We start from the raw sequence: 15,034 nt of genomic DNA, 5'->3' as shown, positions 1-15,034 counted from the left end.
ACATACAGACACACACACATACAGACACACACACACAAACACACACACACACACACACACACACACACACACACACACACACACACACAAACACACGCAGATACACACAAACACACACACACAGATAGACACAGACACACCCCCACATAAACACACACACACACACGCAGATACACACAAACACACAAACAGATAAGACACACAGATAAACACAGTCACACCCACGCATAAACACACACACACACACACTCACACACACACAGACACACACACACACACACACACACACACACACACACACACACACACACAGAGAGACACACAAACATGTGCAGAGACACAATCTTAAGACATGTTTCGGAGAAAACACCTGGGTTGGAATGGACTTCCCAAGGTCATGCGATGACTTCGCTCATGTGAGAATTCGTTTTTTTCAGTACACATTTTATACATTTTAGAACACATGAATATTAGATTTTCACACACACACACACGCGCACACGCACACACACACACACACCTCCTCCAGGCAGCGCGCCTCCTCCTGGGCGTTCTCCCTGACGTGCTCGTCCAGGGGATACTGGAGCCTCGGGAAGGGGGCGATGGGCCAATCAAACGAGGGCACATCCAGCTTGTGGATGGGCTTGGAGTGAGTTGTTGCTAGGCAACCTGGAAGACGTGAAGCATGACAATAATCAGGAATTAATTTTACTTCACTGTGTGTGTGCATCCGTGTGTGTGTGTGTGTGTGTGTGTGTGTGTGTGTGTGTGTGTGTGTGTGTGTGTGTGTGTGTGTGTGTGTGTGTGTGTGTGTGTGTGTGTGTGTGTGTGTGCATCCCAGGGTTTAAGCCTTGGAATGACATGTTACCACTAGGATTTAGGATGTGTAAAGAAACACAGAGAGAGAGCGGGAGAGAAAGGCAGAGAGGCAGAGAGCGAGGGCCAGGGTGGGCCGGGGGGCCCGGCCGGCAGTACTGGGACCTACCCATGGTCCGTCCATGGAAGGCCCCGGAGAAGGACAGAATGCTGAGCTCTGGGCAGCCAGGGGTCTGGGGGTAAGAGGGATCAAGGGTCATTAGTTAACACCTACAGTTAAAGTGGTGACAACACCTTTGTAACTTCAAATCGTACGAAGTCATACGTCACTTCACATGCTTGTTTTCACTTCATATTTTTTATTTCAATTATACTCCTGTATCTTGCGCTGGGTGATTATAACGGCAGCAGTCTTGTACGCGGTATCATTAAATGAATGTGACGCTGGTCCCATGAATCTGTGAAGCAGTGAGCGTGATGCCCCCCCCCCCCACCTGGTTTGGTTGATCATGAAGTGAAGCAGTGAGCGTGATCCCCCCGCCCCCCCCCCCCCCCCCTACCTGGTTGATCATGAAGTGAAGCAGTGAGCGTGATGCCCCCCCCCCCCCCCCCCCCCCCCCCCTACCTGGTTGATCATGCAGGAGCTCAGGTCTGCGTCGGAGGGGATGCTGGTTCCACGCTCCTTGTTCTGCACACACACACACACACACACACACACACACACACACACACACACACACACACACACACACACACACACACACACAACCGTTAACACGACAGTAGGAGAGCTAGAAAGCTACGATTTGTTGTGAAAATGTGCAGTTTTGTTGAACACGAGGACTGTTGGCGGAAAATAATACAAAAACAAGGAAGGTCAATGTTGTCTTTCTGTGTTGAAAAGGTAAAAGTTATCGACCCACGGAAGGTTCCAGTGTCCGTATGAAGGAGAGGACACAGCGGAGCGAGGCAGCCTTGCCGTACTCACCCGGTACCAGATGAACATGGCTTTATAGGCGTTCTCGTTGGAGCAGGAGCCACAGGCCATGTTCTGAACCCGATTCAGGCCCTTGGGAGCCACCTTGTAGCGGAGAGAACAGGAGGACGTTTGAAACTGTAAGAAGGCTCGGGAAGGATGACTAAATGATTGTGAGAGTTACATTTGATTTGTGATACAAAGTTATGCATACAAAGTATAGCCCGACCAGTTCGTTCCCTGATTTGACCAGCCCTAACCTGTATTCATTTTACCGGTCCTCCTAACCGGTACTGATTTCACCTGTATTACCTTTTCCTTTTGTCGTTGGAAAATGATATGTTCCCATTCTGTTTGTGTAGCTGCTCTCTGTCGCTATGTGCCGGTTGTCCTGACTCCCTTGGGAAGGTCGGAGAACAGGGCTCCAGCTGATAAGGCACGGCCACGTCCCCCTTTATGACATCCTCAGGGGGTCCATTGATAGTTGACTACCATCCGGTTAACCAATACTATGGTTTGATTGTTTATACTCTCAGCATCCTGACACCTGCCTGCTACTGCATCATAAATCCTTGCTTTGGCCGATGCATTGGACTTCTCCTTGTGGAGCTCTTGGACAGACGCAGGGCAAGCTCCCATCTGAGGGCTCTGATTATTGTATGGATGCCTCGGATTATTGTGTGTTTGTTACTTAAATCAATTAGCCTCATTGTTATAAATTCAGATGACTCTTTATTCTTAAACAGATTACACAGAAACTCTGTAATCTGTGAAATTCCCACCACACTGTTATAAACTGTACTCATTTTACCTGTCCTAACCTTTATTAATTTTACCTGTCCTAAACTGTACTCATTTTACCTGTCGAAATTGTACCTTCCATAACCTGCACTCATTTCAGTAAACTGTTTGAACTGTGCTCCACCAGAGTTGGGGAAGTCTAGAGTAGGATGTGTCCTGAGTAAATAGGCAACATATTGGTTGTGTGTGTGTGTGTGTGTGTGTGTGTGTGTGTGTGTGTGTGTGTGTGTGTGTGTGTGTGTGTGTGTGTGTGTGTGTGTGTGTGTGTGTGTGTGTGTGTGTGTGTGTGTGTGTGTGTGTGTGTGTGTGTGTGTGTGTGTGTGTGTGTGTGTGTGTGATGTTTGTTTAACTAACCGTAAGCAGACCTTCAGTGAGTTTGTCCACAAAGCTTTCAGGTGGAAGGATTCCAAGTGCCGGTCTGTTCACAAATGCACTCTACCGAGAGAGAAGGGAGAGAGGGAGTGAGACAGAGAGAGAGATACTCACCAACAGATCACCTGGGAGTTACACTAATATATGTATTTCATCCCTCAATCAAAGTCATTTCCACTGGACTCTATTGAGTAGAGAACAGACCACGTTGTATTGTATGTGTTAGTGCGCTCGTGGGGTCTGCAGACTCACGGCGTTGTTGGGATCAGACACCACTTTCAGCAGGGCTGGATGATTGTAGCCTTGGAGAAGGATGAAAAGAAAGAGTCATGATGTTAAATATTTATAAGATCATATTACACTGTACTTAATAATTCTATGAATACATCAACTACTAGAGGTTAGTGACAGCAAGAGTAAAATTACCCTAAATATTTGTCATTTCTGGCTCCTCTTTATAAGCCCTGGCTAAACGAAAAATGAAGGAACTAATTTTTCATTCGTGCTGCCATTCTGCGTACCTGAACCCCATACTGATGGATACTGACAACGAATAGCTGCTAGTTTATCTTACATTGTATTCTGAATGACGATGACTTGTTCTGTATATAGGCATGGCAACTTTATTTACATAGCACTTCTTATCTCTTATTTATATTCCTGGTTTGACTACTTGAAGGCTCTACTTGCTGAACGCAAGAGTTGGAGACATCAGCCTATTTTATAAAGCCTTATAGCCTAATAAGGCTTATAAAGTACTTCCATTTTATGCCACATCATTGGTGGGAGCAGTGTCCAAAATAAACCACTCTTTATTGTATTGGATTTTAACATGTAGTATCGACTGCATCATAATCATCGTCATCCTGCCCATTTATTATAAGGCATGCCAGACATTAAATATTCATCTCATCTCATCTCATCTTCATCCGCTTATCCGGGGTCGGGTCGCGGGGGGGCCACATTGATCATTGACATTAAATATTATATATCATTATAGTGTAGGGTTGGAAAGATTCATAAAAAAATATTTAATCATAACAGCATGGACTTTTGCACTACAACACAATTTCTCGTTACAATATTAAAGCCAAAAAAAGATTAGGTTGTAGTTTTTTTGTCCAACGTCCTTTATCAAAAACACACCATAGAACCACGACGCAAAGTTCAATGCTTTATTCAAACCCCGTCCTGCCAAAAGGTAGACCCTTGACTTGTCACTCTCTTTGCTACTCTCTCTCCCATCATGTGGTTTTAATTCATCACAAATATCCCAAAACATGACCAGCATGGCTATTGGATACCTTCCAATCATGACCCGTGCTAGTAAACATACAAAAAGGTATGTTTACCAGAACATACCTTTTTCCGAGATTGTTGAGGACAAAGAAATACTGCCCTCGCCGGGGTGATATACCTCTTACCTGGGTGATAAGGACACTCAGGCCAGGTGGTCTGTGGGGATCTGTTGTTATAATGATACATGAAAGAAGGCCAAAGAGAAGGGAGTCTTCATATTAAGTGTTTGGTCCACTACCTACTAGTGGGGGGGTCAGAGACTTAACTACAATGACTAACCTCTTGGACTTTGGCTCACATGCACACCTCTGGATGAATGGTTATGATAAAGTGATACCAGCACTTAATTATATGACCTTCTCAGCTCGTAAAAACGATTTGAGGCTACTGTAATGAGAGCATGAGAAGAAGACCCGAAACAACAATGACCCACTTGGTGAAAATCATTTCAGACTCAATGAGGATCAACCTCGTCAGCCAATTTAACAATTCCATCGCATGTGTGTGTTCCTCTGACCAACCGCTGCTTGCCTCAGGCAGGATTCATGTCAATGTTCTGGGATAATAAAAAGACGCCCCATTCATCTGCTGGCTCTACACCCCCTCGCTCAGGTTCATCGGTCTCCACCGTCTGGCGGTCGACTGCTCTGATGGTGAGAGGCGCTGGCGACATCACAGAGGCAGGATGGAGGTACAGATAAGGAGAATATCAAAGCCGTGCTTTCAATATCGAACCTTAATCTCAGACTGGCGATTTAACAATTATTCAACTCAGGCTCTGTGAATAGTGGGGAACAGCCCCGACGGGGCTGTTCCCCACTATTCACGGAGCCTGAGTTGAATAATTGTTTGAGTATATACTACCCGTGAACACTCCAAAAATAAACAAGATAACACCTTTTGCCGGGATTTTTATTTTTTTTATTAGCAAACAAGGCGCGGCATTTTGGCATGAAAACAATATCCCCGAGATTGAGATCTCGATCACGGGATATTGCCCAATATCCAAAGACAGCGAACCGATCAAATTGTGCCATCTTGGGAGGTTCACGTGCAGCACACACTAATGAAGAGTGTCCCGATGCACTTCTCTGAGCGAGACGCCGTTTGAGCTTTGCATCACCGTCTTTCATAAACCACTGGTTACACAAAGGAAAGAACCTTGACACATACGGTATCACTACGCCTCCAGCAGGCCTGTCCTGCAGGCTGGAAGGCTCAATGCTCTTGGGACTCACCGATAGGGATGGAGGCGATCTGGGTGTAGACGTCGAGCATGCGGTTGCCGTCGACGTCCACCAGGAAGTTGCCCCGGCTCTCCTCGTAGTTGCAGAAGAAGTTGATGGCGGTGTTATTCTGAGGAGGACATTTAGCATCAGCCCCAGATTCACCGTGCATACCTACGCACAGTAGATTGGCATCTTTTGGCTTTTGGTGTAATACACTGAAACGTTTATATATATTTCTAGAGATAACGTTTCCCTACGTGGTAGTAAACCGTCATTTTTTCAGCACCTCTTCAGATCTTGAAATTAAGATGCTCATTTGTACATTTCTTTTATTGCTTCAAGACAATCATTGGTTGGGCATAATAAACGGTCCAAGCCGTCTCCAAACCTCAGAGAAGCTGTCATCCTTTCAGTACAGTACCACATTGTCCATATGCATTGAACAAGCATGGCAGGCATCGATGTGCATCGAAGCTGAACTGTTACATAACGGCTGAACGCATTCTTTGTTTCCATGACTAGAAATGAAATATATTGAGCCGGGCAAAAGGAAAACATTGAAAGAAAAAACGCCATCAACGAAAAGTTCCAAGCAGAGGGAGGAATTCTTTAAATGAACCGTCTAGATTTAAAAAGTATCTATATACTGAAGCGCATGCTTTCAGACAGGTTGGGAAGGAAAGGACATTATTTATACATAGAATACGAGTAGTAGAGTTGAGCTGATTTCAACTAAAATAACATTTGAATGAGGATTTATATTATTCCTATAATGCTCGCCTGCCCCTCCCCCCTCCAAGCCGCCGGCCACTGACACACACGCACTCCAAAAGAAAATCCAGATTCACGGAGATATCAAAAGGAATTACGCGCACAGATGCACAGAGTATTGGCTTGGTCGGGGGCTGTCCTCAGCCGTCAGTGACCTCCTGGAGACACAAAGAGGCTGGCTCTCAACCCTCTCTCTCTCCCTCTTTGGGAACTTTGCTGTACTTTCATGCAGTGCCAAAGGGAAAATATCCAATGTCGCAATGTTCAATATTTAATAGCATTCATTTAGTATTTTATCCAGATAACAGAAATAAACATTGTAAATTTGTTTCGTCGTAGAATAGATAGCGTTCCATTGTGTTTCAGTTATCATGATAACGTGAGAGCCGTGCAAGAGAGATAAAACAGAGGGACAAGTTACGCACACGAACCCAATCCCCTCATGTGAACTTGATGTCATGTGTCACGTCCTCTCTTGAAAAATCCCAAGATGCAGGACAGTTAATTAAATACCAGATATATACATTTGGAAGAGGCTGTTACGATACAGGGTTTGACATTCTCAACATCCAGACATTTTAGACCCTGTCTGACCCCAGATTTGAAAGATCTTCATAGTGAATGCATGGCCATCTGCTGAACACACACTGAACCAACTAATAGGGCTGTTTGGTTCAGTTATAGTACATACACGCTCCCATAGTTACCCATGCCACTAGATCTTGCGACGTGGAAATAAAAGCCGTCCGTAAGACATCCATTCATCATTCCGCATGTACATTAAAAAATATCGTACTCACTGAAATGTTGCATTATTCAGTGGCCGTTTAACACTTACCTGAATCTGTCCCATTTGTTTGGTCAGCTCCTAAAACATGGAAGGAAACAGGGTTGGTACAGTCAGTGAAGTGGGCTCAAGGTGTGTTTATGTATGTCAGGGTGCAAAATGTGTCTTTGGTACGTGTGTGTTACCTTTGACCGGGGGCCAGGGACCTGTGTCTTCATGAGGGGCCGGTCATAATCATAGACTGCCTGGGTGTTGACCGCTGCCTTGCTGACATACCTGCAGCCTGCCGAGGGGAACAGCACTGGTAAGAGCTAGCGCCTCAACCACTTAACCATCAACCCAACGGTATTTCGGCCCTCATATTAAATGTTTTTAAACTCTTACATCGTTGTGCATGTGCTTCCCCACACATTGCTTTGCGCCCTATCCAAACATGACGTGATGGCATGATTTATAATATCCGAGTGAGTGGGTCAGTTTGTAAAGAGGTGACCTTTACCCCTTCCAAGATTTCAATAAAGAAAATCTTGCAAAGTATTCACACCATGCACAACAGGCAACAGGCCGACACACAAAACGTGAAAGGCTGAAAGTGGACTACTATGCCCACATGAGATGTTCCTTAGGGCCAGAAAGGTCTCCGATGCAATCACAGACTATACAATTAACAGTGAGGCCTGGCGGCTATTTAAGACCGGGGTAACTGGTGGGAGAAATGAAACGAGCCTAGAGAGACAGGTCACGTTAATGTAGAGCTTCTTCCAGAACCCTGTCATTTCCCAGTAAGGCCTCACATTCTCCAACGAATGCACACACTCACACTGATGACAGAGTTAGCTATGCTGACAAGATATTGAACATCTCGTCTGGTAAGGGGTCGTTGCAAACAAATGTTTACACTTTCAGCAGAAGTTGAGTATTAAAATCAAAATCGGCATGCTGTGACGGCCTGCAACACCAAGATATTTCATTGAACACCTATATTGCCAATACGGGCACAATTTGGTTATGTTTGTTACTTTGATCAACATATAATCTCGCTGCTTTAGATACTGACAATGGGAGAACAAAGGTTCTTCTCTTCACCGCTGATAAGATCATTGACCAATCGGTTGGCCTGGTGTTTATCCTTGATACCCTGCCAGTGATACTCTGATACCCCTCTGTCTATAATTGACAGTAGGGGAATATTTTACTAATCATGGAGCCGCAGTTGCATGAACTTTGACTTGTTGTCTTCCATTGACACTGGACAGCACTGCTTTCAAAACATTTTTGTATTCAGGCTTTCGTTTGGTGTCAGAACAACCTTGGTTAATATAAGGCAAGGAAAGGTCATTCATTGTGCTAAGAAAGAAGATCAAACGTAAAAACCTTAAAGACTTTTGAGAGACCATTAAGATAAAATAAAAAGGGAGAAAAGACGAATGCCATAGCACATGTTTGATGCATATGCATATATATATGATTTACATATTCTTTGATCAACAACAACAAATTAGACCGATATAAGTACCGTAATATTTCATTATGAAGTGCTAATTCTAGTGTGTACTCTCACAGGCGGGGTGCAAATTAAGGTTTACCAGCCTCGGCTTTATGAGCTCAACTGTTTTATGATCCGCAACAACGCGGAGACTCAAAACAAAACCTTTGTTAAATGAGCAGATTCCCTCCGATGTGTGCGCGAGCGTGCGCTGCTGTCTGGGTCGTGAGGAGCAGCGTGTGCGATCGCTACCTGAGGCGGGAAGGCGCAGGCTGCTGTGCACGGAGGCGACCAGCTGCTGTCGGAGGAGGGCAGACGCCATAGCTGCAGCGAGCGGCAGGCAACTGACTGCCCCGGACGTTGGGAGACGAGAGTATGGGCGGGTTGTCCTCGGCGTTCACCAGCACAACACCTGCACAGAGTGGGAGGGTTAGGATCCACCTACTGCGACCTTTGGGTTTAAAGCTTCACTCCCCCGGAGGTCTAAAGGACACACGGCGAATGCAGATTGGAAGAAAAAAACTACTTGCATAAAACATAACTCCCTGGAGCGATGGGATGCAACCATGACATATTGTTGGTGACCTAGTTAACGCTGAATGAGGGGCTGAATGACATGCACGAAACGAGTGCAGGGATCTACACATAACGTAGTAAGACATGAACATTATTCATTCAGCAAATTCATGGATAAATATTTATATTATTATTATTGGGTTTTTTTAACAGAAAAGAAGCCACAAGTATACTCAACCCTATGGAAACACACGAAGGACAATATTCAAGCTTTATTATAGTACTACAATCACCAAAATCCTGGATGCTTTCAAGTCTCCTATCATGAACACCGTGCTCCGGTCTCGACCGTTTGAAAGGACTGCAATGTTGTTCCGATGGAAATTATGCAACACAGAGACTGGCTAGAACTGGTTCTGGGGGGCCAGATAGTTACACAAGGCTCTTATAGAGAGAGGGGAAGAAAGAGCGAGCAGCAGTGAAAGTAGCAGAGTAGAGTTTAAGGATCATCTTACATTTATTCATGTCTTTGGATATTTGGTAACACTAGAGCATGCCATTTTATATTGCTATTTTATACAAGTTGATTAAATAAAGTATTCAATGAACAGAATAAGCTGCTCCCCATTTAAACTGGATCCTGTGGATTAAACCCCGTGCCCCGAGAGAGGGAGATCGTCTGATGAAAACATGCGTACATATATTTGTGAAGATGGGATATCACATTCCAAACAGACCTTCATTCTTCATTACTTGACACTCATGGCATCCAAAGCGTTCTTTAAAGTGATGTAACCGTCAAGACAAAAGCTGGCCCCGAACAAGTCTAAACAGCTAATGTTTTCAGGGGTTGGAGAAGAGATCTAACCTGATTACTCAACGACGTCATTCAAAAGACTTGAACTCTGAAACAGACGCGCTCTCTAAAGGCAGGCGCGTTCTGCTGCCTAATAAGTGGATTTGGAAACACTGACACAGTAGCATTGCAGCTTTTAAATGAAAAGAGCTCTGCTCCACACATCTACCGGACTAATGGCTCATGAATGAAATCTAATTTTATTTAGATATCTTTTGTGAGGCATTCTGAAAGGGTTACAAAGTAAGGAATGTTTTTGAATTTCCAAATTCTAGTGCTGATAATCATATATCTTCATACATGTAGGTTAGAATCGAGCCCAAACTTGGTTTAACACTCAGGATTGACTCCAAAAGCTGGAACAGTGTTTTTTTTCTGTCTAGGTTTACCTAAGTAGACACTCATCATTATTCATCTCACGTGTACTATTCACTCGAGTTTCTTGACTATAGAATCGACCCACAAATGCTCACACACTTGGTATGCAGATCTCCCTAGCTCCCTTGCTTGCTTTAGTTTTGACCTCTGATTGAATCTGCCACACACACACAGATACCACAGAAAATGCCTCATATTGCAGATCAGTTTATTTCCTACTAGCGCATTGGCTGACCTGACATCACCTGATTGTGTTTTTTATAGTTCTGAAAGGTTATGAAAGTTCTAGTTCTGACAGTTATGAAAGGTACGCAGCGCCGACCTCAGCGACCCTGTTCCAGCGGTTCAGGGCCCGCGTCATTCCTCGTAGACGCAACAATGCCTCCGAGAGAGGGAGCGCTCACTACTGGGTCTTCTTTTACTCCCGAAGACCCACAAGCACACAGACACAAAAGCACACAGACACACACAGCTTCTGGGCAACCTGCAGGCGAAATGGTGCATCACGCTAAGAGTAATTACTGTAATAGACACTGTGACTCATGGAAAGAGATATCAACACTAAACGTTATACACATGTTAAGGAAGGGCTCCTCTATGTGTCTTCCTAAGTATATTCTGCACTTCATTTCTGATGCTATGCCCGATAAAACGAATGAAGCTTGCTATAAGAGGCAGAGATAATAGGATCATCTTGGTAATAGTTGTAATTGTTAGCATAAATGGAGTAAGCATTACAGTCAACAAATAAACTTTAAAGCTAAATGAAAATTCTGACAAATGACATGACTAAAATGGCCATTTCAAAGGAATGACCATTGGATGAGAGGCACTGTTACAAAACTATGTAGACATTGATTTGGCATTATAAAAATGTACATGAATAGCCAAAATAAGTGAATATGTGAATTAAGATGAGGTTATTCATTTCTATATTTATTTTCAGATGAATGTTCTTAGCCTGCAATGAGGTTGTACCTGTTGCATTACATCATCTGAGAGACCAACTTGACCCAACATAATGGTTAGTTGCTCGCCCTCTAGTTACACGGACAGAATGAGAAGGTGAACTGGTTAGCCAAAAAAACTGAGTGACACATTAGACCCAGGACTAAAATAGAGAGGGGCGAAATAAATTTTTGGACAAACTGCATTTGCTTTGGGAGAACCATGTGAGAAACAGCCCCTTTCACACCTCATAAAGACCTCACTAGCTGAACACTGGGGCGTACCTGAGCTTTGATCGCCATGTGTTGTGGTACAGTCCGCGAGACTGGAGTACAGCACTAGGCCTACAGACGGCACAACTGCCGTTCACTGACTTGGCCACATTAGAAAAACGCAAGTCATTCAGAAAACAACAACTATGGGGTTATTTAAGGTTAAACCGATCTGAACTCTGGTCCTGCGTTTATATAGATACTTGCCTCACTTGCTAGATAATGACAGCACTCACTCGGACGTTGAGCCTAACCCTTTTTGGTCAGGAGCAGCGATTCTGCCTTGCAAAACGGCAGGTTCAATAAGAAGAAACTGTAGGCGACTGCATTTCACCAATGCCCTTTGAAATGGGGAACATTTTATTGAGAGCCCTGGTGATTAAATAACTGAAACGTAACAAGGTCCATAGGATACCTTCAGGCTTTACAGACAACATGCAACTGGGATATACTTCCCCTACATACTCAAGTTCCTGAAAGAAATGTGTTATTTTGGAAGGGGACCAAAATCCTGTGTGCACGCCTACATTTAAATTATGAAGACACCGATACACAGTGCGGATCTGAGACTACAGGTGTGGTGGGATTAGGAGCAACGGTCCAAGACGTCCCGCAGCTTAATACACAACGCTGAAAGGAGTGTTGACAGACACACATCCTCAAAGTGCCACTTCAACCAGTGCTGCAAGAGGACTGTATGCAGTCAACTGGGATCTGAAGACCAGTAATTGGTCTACACCAGAAATCCTTTCAGAAACCTCCTTTCTTTCCTGTCATCGCTCCATTCCAGCCTATTATCAAACTGGTACAAGGTATTGTACCGTTCGGCCTTTAACACCACTTTAGGACTACATGACATAATACACATGTCACGTATAAACAGGATTTACTGCAAGGTCTTCATGACAGCACGAGCGAGCACAAAGGCAGCAATGGATGACGCCAGGGTCCTTTGAAGCCATATGCTAGGATTTGACGGCAGTGTCCAGCTGTTGGTTTACTCTGATATGTATCGTCATAAGTCAATCTAATTGGCTAGATGATTGCATTAGCAGATTATAAAATAGGACAATTTATATTATATCATTAACATTTGCCAACTGAAGCAGCTAAAAAACACATACCAAATGGTAAAAAAAAAACCTGCATGACACACATTTTTCAGCTTATATGTCTGTGTGCTAGAAAAAAAAAGGGCCTTTTTGTGAATGCAAAAGTGCCTCATTTTAAACGTATTCAAAGTGGCAGCAGTGTCTCAGGGTGAACGCGGTCGGTGTTCAGATAATGTGTCACGACCCGCTCGTTACAATAAGAGATTCATCCACAGGAGGGCTTGTATGTCCTTCCCCACCCTATACATTGTCGTCATAACAAAGGGTCCCTTGCTGATATGTATGCTTTGGTTTGGGCTCCGGTTTATCAATATCCTGCCAAGGGGGGAGAGAGGGGCATTGATGGAGCCCTCACCTGGACACAGGGACATACCTAAATGCTCGAAATACAATAAACACCCAACTGAATAGCTATAAGCGTTATCTATCAATCTATTAACACCAACATTTTAAATAAACATTTGGTCTCATTGTTTTGAATATGGAAGATGTTATAATGCAGACTGGGATTCTTATTATTTTATTTTACATTTTCCCACTTTTTCTCGATGCAGGGGAGACGTTGTGCTTCCCATTGTTCATCTTTTTGTTTTGGTTTAAATTGCTGGGGAGAACTTGAGTTGTTTGGATGAATTCAAGAGCAAAATGATGTTAGTAGTTGACAGAGTCTCTTTTCCTCTTAAATTATGTGACATCAGCTAATTTTTGCTTTTGTCTGTTTCAAGCTTCAAATCATTCATGTTTTTTGTTCGACTCAATCCCTCTCGCGTTGTAGGCACGTTGCGGAATTTGGCAGTTGGTAAGCCATGGACATCCATTCTATTCCAAACAGGTGTTTAGCATCACTCCCTAACCCGTTCCAACACAAGTTAGTGCATTTAAGCTGCCCTGACCAGGGAGTCCAATAGTGCCGTCAAACTAAGACATTCACATGTTATAACATGCCACTAGCTGCTAGATTCCTGAGAAAAGGAATTCTTTAAAAAAATGGATGTGAAATCGCCTCCCAATTTCGTAATGTCCCATATTGATGTAGAAACTGTCAACAATAATCTTGTTCTTGGCAAACGGGCGAAATCCTTTTAGGGGCATTTGATTGATGCATTTAAAAAGGTAAAATGCATTCTCCCTGAACACCAGAGGGTTTTGGATTACCCCAAACATAGTTTCACAAATTAGGGCCCCCCAAAAAACCTTTTGCATAGAGACCCCAAAAAACTAGACACGGCCCTGGCAACAACCCTTTCGTGGTATTCAGACAGCTGGAGGCAGCCAGTTTCAGCAGCTTGCTGTCATTCTTGGAAGATTGTAATCGGAACTTTCAATCTGCATTCTTTTAGTCACGATATATTAATGAAGCATTACAATTCTCTATATCTTTATAGAGTATATAGAAGATTATTGGATAATGCGATTCTCTTTATCATGATACCGTTAACAACATTGACAACAAAGATCAATCCCTTGTTAATAACCATCGAACCAATAAGGCTTAGGCAGCTGACAGCTCGTATACTTCAACAGTCGACGATATGATCCACAGCCATGCAACCCCGTAACTCTGCTCTCAACCCAATTACATGTCGTTAATCGTTACTTTAATGCCAACACGATATTGTTCAATTTTTCTATTAGAAAATGCAATGAGCAACCAAGCCTGCCATACAAGTAGCAATGGGCGTCATCGGCTACTCTTTAATTCCTGGACTGCTTGGACAAACAGCACAATGATCATAGGAAACATATCGATCAGACCCAATGCAGGGATATCCATGCCTGATGTACAGCGCTGATATGGTGCTGACGCCTGCAGAGTGCAGTGCAGGTCACCGCGACCGATCGCTCGTTAAACGTCCTAACCCCATTAAGAAAGACCCATAGACCCTTACGGTGGTCGAAGACTGCTCTAGAAGATGGTAAATCGTCGTCTAGCAGTCACGTTTAAAAGGGGTGGTTTGTAGTACCTTTTTACAAAACCAGTAAAGGAGACTTACCGAGTATAGGAGACTTACCGAGTATTGCAAACGATAGTGCCACGCTCTTATACGGACTGTATTTTGCGTAAACACCTGATTTGCAGAAAAGCTCTACAGCATTGATTGATGAAGGCAGAATCGGCACACGGCTCCGCGTCAGCAGTGATGTGAGGTTCCTATGCCTCCGATGGAGGCGGGCTCTATCGTCACCCTGTCGTCTCGCCCAATGGGGTTAAGCAAAAAGAAAAAAGTCGGAACCATTGTCTCACGTGCTCTCTCACACGCACACAGCCACACACACACGTACAGTTATTGCACACTTGATGTGCTGCGGAGAAGGTGACGTTTGTTTCACATTGAGGAGTTTTTTTTACTTCAAAACAAAGTAGAAACACAAGGTAGCAGTAGCACATTGAAATATCACAAATGTTATGCCGCA

General features: G+C 43.9%; 1 protein-coding gene across 1 annotated transcript in view; it reads right to left on the bottom strand.

The window, feature by feature from the left end:
• abat (4-aminobutyrate aminotransferase) overlaps positions 1 to 14,792 on the bottom strand; it is a 20,536-nt gene extending 5,744 nt beyond the window's left edge. The window contains exons 1-11 of the mRNA XM_060045994.1: positions 14,632 to 14,792; positions 8,790 to 8,949; positions 7,237 to 7,334; positions 7,103 to 7,132; positions 5,503 to 5,620; positions 3,218 to 3,267; positions 2,948 to 3,028; positions 1,805 to 1,897; positions 1,442 to 1,504; positions 986 to 1,049; positions 521 to 669 (exon numbers count right to left, since the gene is read on the bottom strand). Of these exons, the coding sequence (XP_059901977.1) occupies positions 521 to 669; positions 986 to 1,049; positions 1,442 to 1,504; positions 1,805 to 1,897; positions 2,948 to 3,028; positions 3,218 to 3,267; positions 5,503 to 5,620; positions 7,103 to 7,132; positions 7,237 to 7,334; positions 8,790 to 8,859 (816 nt within the window). The 5' untranslated portion in view covers positions 8,860 to 8,949; positions 14,632 to 14,792. The remainder of the gene's footprint in view (positions 1 to 520; positions 670 to 985; positions 1,050 to 1,441; positions 1,505 to 1,804; positions 1,898 to 2,947; positions 3,029 to 3,217; positions 3,268 to 5,502; positions 5,621 to 7,102; positions 7,133 to 7,236; positions 7,335 to 8,789; positions 8,950 to 14,631) is intronic.
• Positions 14,793 to 15,034: the final 242 nt, after the last annotated feature.

This window comes from Gadus macrocephalus, chromosome 2, assembly GCF_031168955.1.
Source record: "Gadus macrocephalus chromosome 2, ASM3116895v1".
NCBI classification, from domain to species: Eukaryota; Metazoa; Chordata; class Actinopteri; order Gadiformes; family Gadidae; genus Gadus; species Gadus macrocephalus.
Note: the sequence above shows the minus strand (reverse complement) of the source record. Positions and strands in the feature narration are given on the sequence as shown.